Consider the following 14,670-nt stretch of genomic DNA (forward strand, 5'->3'; position numbering starts at 1 on the left):
CTGTGATTCTCTTAGTTGAAGTTGAGGGAGGGGGCTGTTTTTCACACCCAACTCCGCTTAAGTAATACAGCTAACAGCAGAACTTGTGCCTGTTTGACTGTGACCCATCAAAACTTCTTGTTAAGATTCCCCATGTTCTGTCAAGCCTCTGTACCATCCTTTCTGGAATAACATCACCACACGTGGCTTGTTTTCTGGAAGGGGAGGACGAGGACAATGAGTGACTTGTGGTGCTTGAAATAATACAGTCTCTTGCAATGTGATGCCCAGAATTTGGGTCTCTGGAGCAGTTAGTGGTTTGCAGGGTGTCCTTGCTTTAGTGGCAAGGTCCATGAAAAATGAATGGAAGTAGGTTGGTATTTGGTGAAAAAACACTTCTGCTTCTTTATCTACTTCTGTTTTAACAACACACAAACTTTGTGTGTTGGAAAAAAAATGCAAAAAGCTGACTGTTTTCTCAGTGCTACCTCGTGATGTCAGTGATTCTGGTGGCTACTCCACTCCCATTTTGTTATGTGAGAGTGTGAGAATGGAAGCAGCGGGAGTTCATAATCTGGTTGACCTGTTGTTTCTGCCTTGGTACTCTCATCAGATGTTGCTGTTGTAAGTCCAGGATTTCTACCAAAATTAGCTTTTTGTATGTGGGGATTAGCTGCTTTCAAATACAGAACTATTGAATCACTGAATTCCACCTCAGATTGAGAAAGCTGTGTATAGTATCGCTTTGGGCATTCAGTAGCAAGTTCATAACAGCGTTGTTTTTCGATTTGGTTTAGTTTCTTTTTTGTGTGTGTATGTGTGCTTGTTTGTTGGATGCTGTCCTTTCCAAAGTCATGTCAAGAACCCCTTTGTATCCACAGCAGCACCATGGAGTCCATTGTAGTGCCTCAGTATTATGGGTGTTATCACAAAAAAAATGTTAGGAAAGACATTGCCTGGGATTTCTACGGTGGCTTTGGTTCTTCTATCTTTATCTGGCTGAAGAGAGAGAGTGGCAGAAGCAGTGTGTAAGATCAGGATTAGATGCAGATTATCTGCATAATATGATTCTCTTGTTAGCACAAATAATATGAGTATCGTTACGAGAACAAATGGATTATAAAAAAATGAAATGAAAGCATCTAGATCCTGTGCATTTGGAAAGCGTGACACTGATGTATTTGTGTAACCTTTTCATGAAGAGCAATGCTGGAGTCAAAGAGGGGATTTTGATTTCCTTCATTAAAAGCTTATTAAAGGAAGAAATGGGACAGTTGCTGCTTTGCTTCAGTGGCTGGAGGTCGCAGAGGCGGGCCTAGTCTCCTCAGGATATTAATGTCTGCTTTCAGCTGGGGGAAATGAACCATCACGGGAGCTGGCGACAGCTCTGTGCTCGTCACCAGGGATCCCCATATGTCCCGGGATCTACGCAGCCTGAGGTGGCAGGGCTGGCTGCAGGCAGCGGGCCCTCATTGCTATTCATGCCAGGTAGCTCGGCTCAGTCTGCCCAGAGCAAGGCTGTTTCATGTTGATCAGCTGTCCATCTGATAAACCGAATTGATAGGGACATTTCCTCCAAGGGCTGCCGTGACAGTGACAGCAGGAGTGTTGGGATGTCTTGTTAGTCTTTTCCTCCAAGCTGGCAATTCTGTTAACCCTTTGTTAGAGCCAAGCCAGCAATGATTATAGTACTGCTCTGTGGATGAAGGCTGTAGGAGTTTCTGCTTTTCCTCTTTGAAAAACACTATCAACCTCCAATTTTCCTGTCTAAAAGGAGAATGGCCAGCTGTGTGGTTTTCACATTTTCTTCACGTGAAGCAAAAATGGTGAATTTTAAAACAACCTTACTTTCTGTGTGACAAAACACGTTGGGGACCACAGCTTCCCCTTTCTCCACTTGTCTACCCTGCTGTGCCACAGCAGCCCCCGTGGCCCTGCTGGCTCCTTGCTCTGCTGGCTGCCTCAGTTTGCAGGCCTGAAGCAGGTGCTGCTGGGGCTCATTGTGTCTGCTATCATTTGAGGCAGGAGGTTAGTTAGGTTCAAGTCATTCAGGTGGGTGTAACACATCTGCACCAGCCAGAGGAAAAACAGCTATTTACTCAGTGCTTTGCAAGTACAGAACCAGAACCTAACCTGTGTATGCGTATGTGCAGGTATATGGATATGAGAATATGTGAGGTAGTTTATTTGCTCAGTAAATCTGGGCTTGATCACTTCGGAATAAGCACGGGGAGCACACCGTGCCTTTAATAAAATCATAGAATCATTAAGGTTGAAAAGACCACTAAGATCACCTAGTCCAACCACCAACCCATCTCCACTGTGCCCACTAACCATGTCCCTCTGTGCCACACCTACATGTATTTTGAACACCTCCAGGGACGGTGACTGGGCAGCCTGTGCCAGTGCCTCACCAGTACCATTGTACTAGGTTGCAATTTAACTTAAAGACCTTTATCTTTAATCAAGGATGTACATTGTATTTTTGCTCATGCATTAAATAAGTCTCTGTGACACATAGGGAACTGCTTGAATCAGAAAAAAACATGAACACGCTGATGATTCCATCAGAGCAGCCCTGTGCGTATCTGTCTGAGCAGCACTAGCAGGACAGAGTGCTGGTGCCTGCTGCTCTGTTCCCTCCCCTCATCTCTGCCTGCTGTCAGCTCATCATCTGCTGCGGGTGGGAGCAAGGGAGGGACCTATCTAGGGCCCCTGGGGCAGTCACTGGGGTACAGCACCAAGTTAGGGTGAGGAGAGGGAACTGGTTACCTGACTCTTCTCGTGCCTTTTCCAAAAACAAAGGAAAATAGAGGGCAAATCTCATCTCAGAAAAGTGAAAATGTTGTGCCTGGCATAGGGTTTTCTCACAAGGGTGAAGCTCCTGAATTCGGAGGGTAGCACACTGTGAGTTGGAATGAGAAATGATTTGTGAAGCTACCCAAATATAATCTGATCTATTCCTGTGCCGGACAAGCACTGCTGTGTCTTCTGACTAGTGAAATGTAACTAGTGCACCATGTGAAATGTTTGGCTGTCTGTCCCACCTCCCTCAGTGTTGTGGAACTGCAAAGTATCCTGTTATTAATTTAGCTCTAATTTGAGCAGACGTTTGCTGTAGCATTCTTACGGTGTTCACATTAGCTTGCTTGTCCCTTGTTCATTCCCATTGGCACTTTCTGTTTGGCAGTTTCTTCATGCTAATGTCCCTCAAGCTTATAAAGACAAAGCTAAAAAGAAAATGTGATGAGAACCATATTGATTATTGAGCTTTATTTTGCTGGAGATTTCAAACAAAGGGCAGTGTTCCTCCAAACAGAACCAATGGTACCAGCAGCTTATCTGGAAATGCTTGATGGCATGATGTGAATCTTCTCTATGCTTAACACATCCAAGATGTTGCTTCTGGAAATAAATGAAAGAGCATTTTGTGAATGATAGTTCACAAAATAATTGCTAAGCATATAGTATGGCCTTTGTTTTTTTCCCTGATAGTCTCTATTTTATTCACAGCTTCAAAAGTAATTGTAGTTTTTCTTTACTTGCAGTCAAAGAAGTCTCGCAGAGATTACGGAACTGATCCACACTGCCTTTCTTGTGCATCGTGGCATAGTGAACATTGGTGAGCTCAAGTCTTGTGATGGCCCGCTGAAGGATATGCAGTTTGGGAATAAAATGGCTGTTCTGAGTGGAGATTTTCTTCTGGCAAATGCTTGCACAAGCCTTGCTCAGTTACAGAATACCAAGGTAAAAAAATAAAAATTCTTTTACTGCCAAAGTAAGTAACTATTAATATATCTTCCAAAACAGAAGTCCATTAAAAAATCAGCTTAGTTATCATGCGTACATACATATGGAACATCCTTTAAAAATCAGCATGCTTATATGATAGCTGTAGATGAATTGACAGGATGATGCTGCTGTGAACATTTACCGCTGTCGTATAGGATTGCTGTGTTGACAATTCAGTGGATGTTCTGAAGCAATGTAACTATAGATAGTGATGAATGAGTGGTTAGTTTGGAGGACTTCAGCTATGTGCTGTGGCATCCTTCTGACACCTTGAAATAGAGCCCTTCTGGCAGACTGCCAGCTGAAGGCACTTTTGGTTTGTTGTTTTACCTTCAGCTTTGTGAAAAGCTTGACTATCATAGAGAACTCATAGGGGAAGACACTTAATCTCTTGTCTACACAGCTCTCAGGTAATAAAATTATTTTGTTAGGCGCTTGGTCACCCTTGAGTATTGGATTGTCCAATTAACATGGGTGTACTGGCTTCCAAAAGGCATCTGCAACTCGCCTACTCCACCAAACCTAACAGGCAATGTTTTTCGTGATGAACAAGTTGTGTATATGTATGATCTTACAAAATGAAACAGATGGAGAACTGGAGAAATCATCTTTCTGGTCATTTTGCCTGTCCCCAGACAGAATCAGCTACGGTAAATCATTCTCGATGTGTGTTTGTCTGGCTCCTTCTTAAAACTTGTCATGGTGGAGAGAGATTCATGAGCATCCCTGTGCAGTCTAGTGTAACCTAGCTACGTGTATGGCTGGAGTTTTGTGGACTGAGAACTGTTCATAGCAGGAATGCATGTGAACATTGCCACCATATCTTAATGTGAAATAAACATATGTCATGTGCATGACTGTCAATAATCAACACAGTTTTAATCCTTAGCTTAATGAGTCTGTAGTTTTTAACTTCTTCTGAAGTTCCTCGTAATGGTTGTAGTTGAGTATCTCTATACTGCTCTGATCATCATTGTGACAGTGTCCCTCAAATGTGGTGTCATTTCATAGTGTAGACCTGAGGTTTAGGAGAAAAGACAGGAAATGAGGTGTCAACCTGCTGGAATATTGGGTTAAGCTGTTACAGGGAGAACTGGTTGTAAATATTTTTTAGAAGTTTTGCACAGAGTTTTAGTTATGCCATAATAAAAATGGGTGGTAATGAGTTTTAATACTTACTGTTGATTTGTGTCCATTATTTTTTTTAGTACATGATAAGAATCTCAAGACAAAGCAAAACATTTAACCCTACGTAATTTTTTGTTGTTTCCACATGAGAGGAAACGTTTTATAAAATGCAGCACCTATTACTTTGCATTTATTACATCATTAAGTATTGCAGCAACAATGTATAATCACTTAAGTCTTGCCAGGAAACAAGCCTACAGTGAAATGAAACACAAGTGCAAAGAAATATTTTTTCCCCTTTTTTCTTACTGTTTTTTAAGAAGTAATCATATTGTATGTCTGAAAATTCTGCCAAAACATTTTAGCACTTTTTTCATTTTTCTGACATCTAAATACTTTCATAGCTTCTACATACGATAAGTGGGATGCCATTATGGGAACTGATTTAGTAAATTATTCTTTTTCATACGTCTAACCCTACTAGCAAAGTTAGAGAAATTGAAGTACAAGCTATAGAAATTTCTTGACAGGTGCAATGATTTAAACATACTGTATTTATTCCTTTGTAAATGATGAATTTTCAAATCTGGCATCTGTTTTTCAGCAGTGTGAAATAACTGTGACTTTTTTCCTTCATAATGTTTTGTTTTCTTTGATGGAAAAAGTAAAAATCTCAGTGCTGCTTTTTGCTGGCACTCAATTGGTAGCTCAGCAAATTGGCTAGTGAAGTGAGCAGCATACATTGTATGTGGCGCTGACCGTGGTAGACTATAACCTCTATTTAGGCATGCATAATTGTTATATCATCTAGAATTTAAGGGGGATTTGAACATTACCTGAAACCACTGCTACCAAGATAATTTTATTGTGCCATTAAACTCTTGTCTAAGCTTGCGTATGATGCATTTATCTCTGTGCTTCTCTCGGGGCTGACAATTAGATGTGAAATTCCGTAGTCGTAATGAAATGCAGAGCTATTTTATAATTGCCAAGGGTAAAATTAGCAAAGTCAATTATTTTCCCTTAGGCTTTTCCCTGTAGATATTAAAAGGCTGCAAGGTAATTGCCTTAGGTAACACTTTGATTTTTAAATAACATTAAATATAGGAATTGTTGTTGTTAATTTGTAGTAATTTTCCTCTTCTTGCTAGTGCTGTAGAATATAACTGCAATGATGTTAACAACATTCAAGGCTCAGGGTTTGTGGTTTTTCTTTTTTTTGTTAAATGCTTGTAGTTCTCATTCATACATTTGCTAATGCTATGCAAAAGGAGATTTTTAGGGTGAAGGGTTGCTTTTTTGGATGAGGGTGGGGAAGAGGGTTGGGTGTTTTTGTTTGTTTTTAATGTGTGTGGTACAAATACTCAGGATTTCTTGAAATGTCAATTAGGATGCCAGAAACAGTACATCCACCTATAATACAAATACTGGTCTTGTGCTGTGGTAAAATCATGTAAAATTCGTTGTTTGAACACACGCAATAATTTGGAAGAAAGCATTCTCATTTTCTACTCTGTGAAATTGAGACATTAATTATGATACGAAGTTGGCATTAATTGAGGCTTAAAACAAGCTACAGAAGGGCAACTGCATACTATATTTTTGTAAATTACAGCAAAGTTCTCAGTTGATTTGAATAATAAAATCTGTTTCAAATGAACGGCGATTTCTTCAGCTGTATGTTGATCAGATCGCATATTTTCTGTTCTTTCATGTTAATTTTTTGACTGCCTTTTTTCTTGTCTTGTATTTTTGATTGTGGCTTTTCTTGGCATCCTGCTAAATTGTGTTGCTGATGGAAGATAGTATGGGTATAGTCTTATTCCAAAACTGCAGCCTGTAGTAGATTGGATTTTAAAATAGAACTGAGCACAAAGAGTAACTGGGTGGGATCTTTTAGTAGGTGGTGTATTGGCAGTGGTTTTAGGAATTGTTAGCCTTCAACAAGGAAGAGGATGGGGTTTTTTGCTAGTTAAAAATTGCAGAGCAACGTCTGGTAACGTACTGATTTGTTGGACTGGACTGTGTTTATTTGGGATGATGGGATGGGGTTGTTTGATAGGTTTTCTCATTTTGTGGTGGTTTGATTCTAGAATTTTGATAAAGTAATTACAAAAGTCATTGTAAAGATGTAGATTGTGGGAGAAATGGAAAAGCAAATGATGCTTACCTAACTAATTACGGTACCTCCTATATGCTTAAGGAAAAATGGAAAGGTTGGTTCTTTGTTGCCTTCTGAAGGTGATATGACCTTAACATTTGTTATCTTGCTTTGCTTAGCCATAGATATGGGGTTGAATCTGCTAGCAAGATTTTGTTGCATGAAAGTGGTTCTTTAGTAGCAAAAGGTATTAGTTTGGTCTTTGAATTCTGCCTAAGTAACCTTAACCTCTTATAATAATTGTAGGGTGGTGTTCAAATGTGAATGCAGCAGACGTAGCGGGCATTAATTCCATTTTTGCCATCTGTTAACAAGAAATATGGTATGGACATTTTTAACACAACTTATGTGTGAATTTTGACCATGATGTTGTCAAATAATTTTCTTTTTCAGGGTACATTACAGATGAGCTGGATGAAACTTGTTGCAGCTTAAAGCTGGAGCTTGTTGGATCATCTCTCTTATGAAACTATAGATTGAATGCATTAAAGGTGTAATTGTGACCGGTTTTGGTGCTCCCACAGACTGCAGGCAATGACATGTAAAACTTGAAAAGGATAAAATGAGGCATTTTAGTATAGTGCCTTCTGTAATGTATTGATGGCTAAAGAAATGATAAAAGAATCTAAATGTATTGCTTGCAACTCCATAGACAGACAGGAAGGTGTACCTCTTAGAAGTAAAAAAAAAAAAAAAAAGGAAAAAAAGCTTAATCCAGACACTTTGAAATACCTCTAAGAGTCGTGTTCTTCACACTTCTTACTGAAATTTTCAGAATGGCACTGTTCTGCCCTCTGTAATTCAATGAGCTCTTGTTGGAATGATTGAGCTGCACCAAAGCACTTCGAATATGCAGCCTGAAAGCTTGGAATTGAGTTCAGGAATCTTGTCTGTCAGTGCAGAGCTCTGCCAGCAGACCACATCACAGAGCATTGTTTTATTAAGCATTATCTGTTTATAAATAAACAGTAGCACAGTTATAGTACTTACATAGTGGACGCATTTCCTTATGTTAAGTTTATGTGTTCCTAAATGCATGTGTTGTTTACAAGATAGGACTCGTGTTAGCATAACTTGTTAACGAGTTATTCATGTAAATCTTCCTATTACAGCAGTTTGAATGTGCACTTTGCTTCCTAAGAGTTCTGCTTGTCTTGAGCCCTGGTTTGTACTTACACAGCATCAGTTGTGGTCCAATGGGGGGACTCAATTTTGAATTTGAGGTACTTGATTCCTAGGCACCAGTGACAAATACAGTGTTTCTCCTTTTGAAATGAATTTTTGAGAGAGAAAGAAAAGAATAGAGAGTAGTGCAGCTTCAATATTGCTGAGTGGTTTTAGTATTTAGGAGTGCCATGGAAGTGTGTCTGAAAGGCAGACACTCCTGAAAATTGCAGATAGGGATTGAGAATTCTGAAATTATTTACAGAAAGATGTGGTTAAGGAGCAGTCTTCTCTCTTGGAAAGGAAGGAGGAGGAAACCAAGGAGGAAATGTACTGTTTTAAACATTTAACCTAATACGAGATGACATAAGACAACATAGTTGTCATGATTGAGTGTTGTTATAGAATGAAGCTTTTGTTTGGGCAACCCTAAGCTACTAAGAAAGTAGCTCTGTATCTCAAAATATCTCAGTATTATTATACAGCTTAGCATATATTTTAGTGGAGAACGCAGAGACATTTTCAGTACTGAGAAATGCGTTGTTATTATAAGTCAACTAAGAATGCAGGAATACAGTTATTTAATATTCTTAGAGTGTACCAGAATTCAGTAATTCACATCCACTTCTGAGAAGTGAATTCCTGTATGTTAGAGTCAGAAGATTAACGTTTATTTGAATTGATACTTGATAATCTCTTCTTTTTCTCCCATGGAACTACCTTAAAACTTTTGTCTAGCATTTCTACTGTCAATAGAGGTAACAGTTCTCATGGTGATGATGATAAAATTGTAGAGTTATGCTAGTGAATCCCTTAATTAGTTCTTTGTGCCGTCCCCACTGCCCCTTTGCATGTCTGTGTCAGTGAAATACTTTCTTAGCGAGCACGTCATTTGCCTTTGTTTTCAAGAAGTAAATTTATAGCCTCTTAAAATAACTCATGAGCAAATGAAGCATTCAGTTGTCTCAATCTTTTACAATTTTTTTTCTGTTTCACTTTTGCTATCTGTAACTGGTAATAAAATACTTGTAGAATTTCATTACCTTAATGGCTGTGATTATATGTTTGAAAAGTAGTCTTTTGGAGAAGTTAAATTAGAGGATTAGGTGACACAGCTTATTAACTTATTAATTTAACTGAAATTCTAAAAATTAGAATTAATCTGTAATTGTGATAATAGGTTAGAAACAGTCTCCTTTTTGATGATCTGTAAAAGAGTTCTTCTGTGTTGCTGTGAACACTGGGTTGGGGATTACAACTGCATAATTTGGTTTTGCATCCTAATCAGTGTATTCTACACGTAGCTCTTTTCTTTACCTTAGTAACCTTTTGCACCTGCACTGATTTTTAAAGCGAATACTTACACTAAACTTTCCCAAAACTAGGCTCCACTGGGATTAGGTTTGGTCCTATAAAATACGTCTGTACTGAAAGAGTTTATTTTCCTGTGGTTCTTGGCCATGGTAGTGCTGGAAAATTTTATGTTTAGATTTCAGTCTGTTTTCTGTCCTCCCACTTGTGCATGAAAAATTAGTTTAAAAAAATAGAAAAAGAGAAAATTCTACCATTTCCCTTATGTACATATATGTGACTTACAACCAGAGCCTTGTAGCAGAGCAACTGCTGCAGAATGTGGAAGGGCTGAAATTGAAACTGGTAGCAAAGTATGTTCTCATAGACATTGCTGTGAATCATCAAGTTTCAGATTGAAGCTCTTTGCTAAAAATATACCACAAGGGTTGCTGCATCCCAGCTGCAGAATCCAGCTCTTGCTCTTCTTAAACTTCATGTGGTTGGTGCTTGCCCAGTGGCCCAGTTTGTCAGGGTCTCTCTCTGCAAGGCCTCTCAGCCCTCAGGGAAGTCAACAGCTCTTCCCAATTTACTATCATCTGCAAACTTACTTAGTATGCACTCGAGTCCTGCACCCAGATCATTTATAAAAATGGTGAAGAGAACTGGCAGTAAAATGATATTGTCACCGTCCAGGTTTCTTAAAGCATGGATGTTCATTGCAGCTTTTCCTCTACTGCCATGAATAATCATCACGGGCAAGTTCATTGCTAAAAAGCTTTAGTTCACACAGAAATTATGAAATGAAAGTAGATTTTCATAAAATTACAGAAGGTGATGTCCTTAGTGAACAATATTTGCATATCAACTTCCTTCTTTTTATAGCTCAAACAGTGGAATATCACAAGTTCTGTTTTCTTGCCTTTATTTAAAACCTGTCTCTTAACCGTAATAGAAGATTCATATTGAGAGTATGTAGTAGGATAAAAAGCAATCGAATCTGTTTGTGGTGAAATACTGTATTGACAGTATTTTCTCAGATGACCTTTTTTGACTGAGGACTTAATGCATTTTGACACTCATCTTCGCTTGGATGGAATCTTAGGACACGTTTGTTCCAGAAGTGGACTTCTGTTATTTTCTAACAACACAGTTAATAAATGATTTTGCAGAACTGAAAGTGACAGTATATAGTTGGATGTCCACTTGAAGTACAACTTCAGTAAAGAATATGCTTTTAAAAAGTGAAATTAGATTTTTGTGGTGATTCGTTTGCAATTCAAAACTGTGAGGAATACTGACAGAAATCTAAGATTTGTCTGGATGGCCTGTCTTAATCTCCCAAGAGCCTAGCTACTCATAGAAGGGAAATCTCTTCCCAGGACATACACTAATATTTACTGTTCCCTAAGAGAGTATTTAGTATCTGCTGTGTAGTGCTAGTTTTCTTTCTTTAAAGAGAAAATTCTTATTGTTACTTGTGCTGCAGATGGGCATATACAAAGTCAACTGTGGTCCTCCTCAGACAGCTGCTACTATCACGGGATGGTTGCAGTTGGGAGGCACCTCTGGAAGTCATCTAGACCAAGCCCTGGACTCAAGCAAGGGCACCCAGAGCGGGTTGCCCAGAGGAGCCATGTCCAGCTGAGGTTTGGATGTCTCCTGATGGAGACAACCCCTTTGGGCAACCTGTTCCAGTGTTTGACTGTCCTTACTGTAAAGTGTTTTCATGTGTCCAGATAGAATTTCATGCGTTTTAATTTGTGCCCATTGCCTCATCCTTTCAGTGGGCACCACTGAGGAGAGTTGAGCTCCCTTTTCTTCATTCCCTCCCTGCAGATGTTTTTACATAGTGTACTGCTAGGAAAAAATGAGTGCTGTAAGTAAGGTGATAGGTTAAGTATCCTCCCCTCTTCTTGCACTGCAGGAATGCTAGTCTTTGAAGCAGACCTTCCCAGGGTGAAAAAATTTTCAGTTGGTGTCTTTACATTAGGAGGGGCTTTACTGCAATAATGCAGTAAAGTACATAATATGATAGCAATTTTGTAGATAAATTAATTGTATTTTTAAAGAAAATGCTCCTGTTGGCTAGCAAGAGGATTTAATTTTTGGATTGACAGGAACTGCTGGTTAATAATAGCATTTTGAGGTTCAGCAGCGTTTCACTTCAAGTTTAGAATCTGATTGCTGCCCCTGGTACATCAGAGTGGGCTGTTGATTTGCTAGTTTAACAAACATCTGCAGCTTGGTTTAGTTGATTCCATCTGTCAGATGCTACGTGATATTGCTTCTGATCCACATTTATTCAGAATTAGTCTATGCAAAATAGTTAATACCAATTGCAGCTAATCATTTTTGTCAACCTGAAGCTGATCAAAATTTTTTTTCTCTGTTTTTCTCAATTTTTGTTTTTCAGCTTAATCCACAATTTATTTGTGAACACACTCTGCTTTAATGGTTGTCTGCCCCAGCATGACTGGATGTAGTGTTTTTTCAGCCATGATCTCTTGCATCATTTATTGATCAGGAGGGCTTTATAGCTACAGAGCCCAGTAGTCAAAGTACCATTTCTATTCACTGTTTTTATATGTAAGACATACAGTGAAAAAGATAACCCTTCCAGAAAGGTCAAGTTGAAGAAATCACATACTTCTTTAACCTGAGTCACTCAATAATAGATGGCTGAGCCCTTTGGTGCAAAGATATGTAAAGATTTCTGAAGATATTATTATGCTGTGTGAGGAATCAAGTGAAAGTAGAGAAGAGATAGTGACATTTCTTCCATTAGTTTTGTTTATCGTTAAGGAAAATAACTGAATGATGCACTGAAAGTCTTTGTGCTCATGCAAAGCACTTCTGTGGATAGTGGTACATCAGTATAAAAAGGAGTCACTTAACATTGTGGAAAAACCTCAAGATAAACTGACCTTAAGTTACGTATTAAAGCATTAACAATGTTCAAATTGACTGCTGATATTTATTTTGAATATCTGTATATTATTTTGAATATGAGTATAAATGTATATGTTTACAGCTAGGAAGTACCTTTTATATCAAGTTGTGTGTGTGGATGAGGAGTGTACTTTGCACCTTGTATTTTTCTTCCTTCATTGTTAATAGAGTGAAGAGAACTATAAATTTGCTTTCAAAGAGCATTTAAAATTTGTTTAGAAAGCAGATCACTGTGAGGAGTCATTTTCGTGTGCTTCGACAGGAAGAGTGGCAGCTTAAAAAAAGTAAAAAGGAGGAAGAAAGACAGAAAAATAGCTCAAATAGTAAATCCAATAGGGTACAATAAAGATAAAATAAAATAAAAAATCTGTTAGCTGGCATGCATCTCTACGTGTATGACTAATGACGTTTCAGGAGATTATTGGGAAAGAAAATTAAATTTCAGTATTTTTGGCATTACTTAGTTTTTGCTCTCTTTTTTTAGATGTTATTGAACAACGAGAACCCAATTTCACCTGCTTACTGAGTTTCATCTGGAACTTCTTAGTGTGGCAGTGTGTCTGTGTCAGATGCAGGAGAATATTTGATTTTAAGAACTTTTCGTTGAATTTTTGTGTGTGAAATATTTCCAAAAATTAACACTTGTTTTGAGAGGTGAAAAAAAGTAGCAATATAGTCAAATGCAAGTTGAAAGAGCGTTTATCCTTATATTTAATGTTTCTTGACTATACAGTTTTCTTATTTAGTTGGATGGTGAAGTCTTGCAACATCTTCAGCTTTGTTCATTAGCAGCAAGGGATAGAGTCTATCACAGCAAATGTCTAAGGAAAGAATATCATTTCAAGATCAGCAGCCCGATGATACAGAGACAGACTAAGAAGGAAAAGAATTACTCGTGGCAAAGTACTTTACTTTGGCAAAGCAGAGGAAGTTTGTCAAATAGAAATCAGGAAGGATGAGGAACAAAGGCGTATCTGTTGTTGTGTTCTCCCTGTTGCTGTTTCCCATTTCTCCCCAGAAGCTTCGTCCTTTTCCTGACATTCCCCTTGAAAGTATCCATTTGAGTCTGCAGAGACACCTAAATAGAGTGGTCTGTATAATCAATTCCAGTTCAGCTGCTGAATTTAAAAAATAAAATTAAAAAAAAACCACATATTGAATGGAACTCAAATTAATTCCTTTTTTAAACTAGGAAGATGGGAAAACATATATTTGGTGTTACGTTGCAGTGAACTTGAAAAAAATATTTCAAAGATGACTGCTTGAGTTGCTAAGCTGATGGCAGTAATGTCTTCCTTTCATCCAGTGTGTTCAGAACTCCTGTGAAGAATGAGCATGGCCCAGGATCCATTTTTTGACTATATTTGAAGGAGTTTGTCACATCTTCCAACTACTGAAGAAAGTGTTCTAGTCCTACCAAAAATGTCTTATATTCTGAGATTTCTCTGCACTCATTCTTGTTTTAAAATTTCACTTTAATCAAAATGCATGGCTGTTTTTTGTGGCCACTGGAAGCAAGAGCTGGGCTGCTACAACTGTGTCAATGAATACTTGGCGCTATTCTTTGTCATTGTGTATAGAGAATTACTTGAGAATTATGGATCCTGAACTATCTTATGGGTTTGCCCTGAGTGACCTATCTGAAGGATTTTGTCTGAGTTCAGGAAAGGGAGAGAGGAGTTTCAATGTGTGGTTGTTGGAACATCCCAAGTATTTTTCTGAACCTCTAGGAAAATTACAACCACTTTGTTGTATTTTTTCAATCAACATCTGAGCTCAAGAAACAGGACTTAAAGTAAATTTAAAGAATTTTGAAGAGCTAACGCTATACACTTTTAACAAATAAATTACTGTACCAAAAAAGGCTGAAATACATTTCACCAAACCTCTCATCTTCAAACCTACAGACCTCTTCTGGTTTTGAAACACAGCACAGACTTCTAGCCTATTTTATATTTGCATCAAAGAAGTTAGAACATGAGCCATACTTTGCTGTGGAATCAGGCATCTTATGTTTATATCCAGAATGTATATCATGTCATGTACTTTATCTGTGTAGATGGTAGGGAATATTTTAACTTTATCCATATATTTCTTCTCCCTGTGTTCATGGTGAACTGATGAACTTTGAGACTGCAAGTGCATGCTGTTGTCTTGTGTCAAGCATTTCATCAACCATAGCCTCCAAGTCCTTCTCTACAGGG

At 38.3% G+C, this 14,670-nt stretch overlaps 1 protein-coding gene across 3 annotated transcripts in view; it reads left to right on the forward strand.

Annotated features, from left to right (window-relative positions):
* The window catches only part of PDSS2 (decaprenyl diphosphate synthase subunit 2), a 120,416-nt gene that overhangs the window by 74,203 nt on the left and 31,543 nt on the right, over positions 1-14,670 (forward strand). For all 3 annotated transcript variants that reach the window (XM_021390916.1, XM_021390915.1, XM_021390917.1), the window contains exon 3: positions 3,528-3,726. In XM_021390916.1, the coding sequence (XP_021246591.1) occupies positions 3,528-3,726 (199 nt within the window). The remainder of the gene's footprint in view (positions 1-3,527; positions 3,727-14,670) is intronic.

Source organism: Numida meleagris, chromosome 3 (genome assembly GCF_002078875.1).
Source record: "Numida meleagris isolate 19003 breed g44 Domestic line chromosome 3, NumMel1.0, whole genome shotgun sequence".
NCBI classification, from domain to species: Eukaryota; Metazoa; Chordata; class Aves; order Galliformes; family Numididae; genus Numida; species Numida meleagris.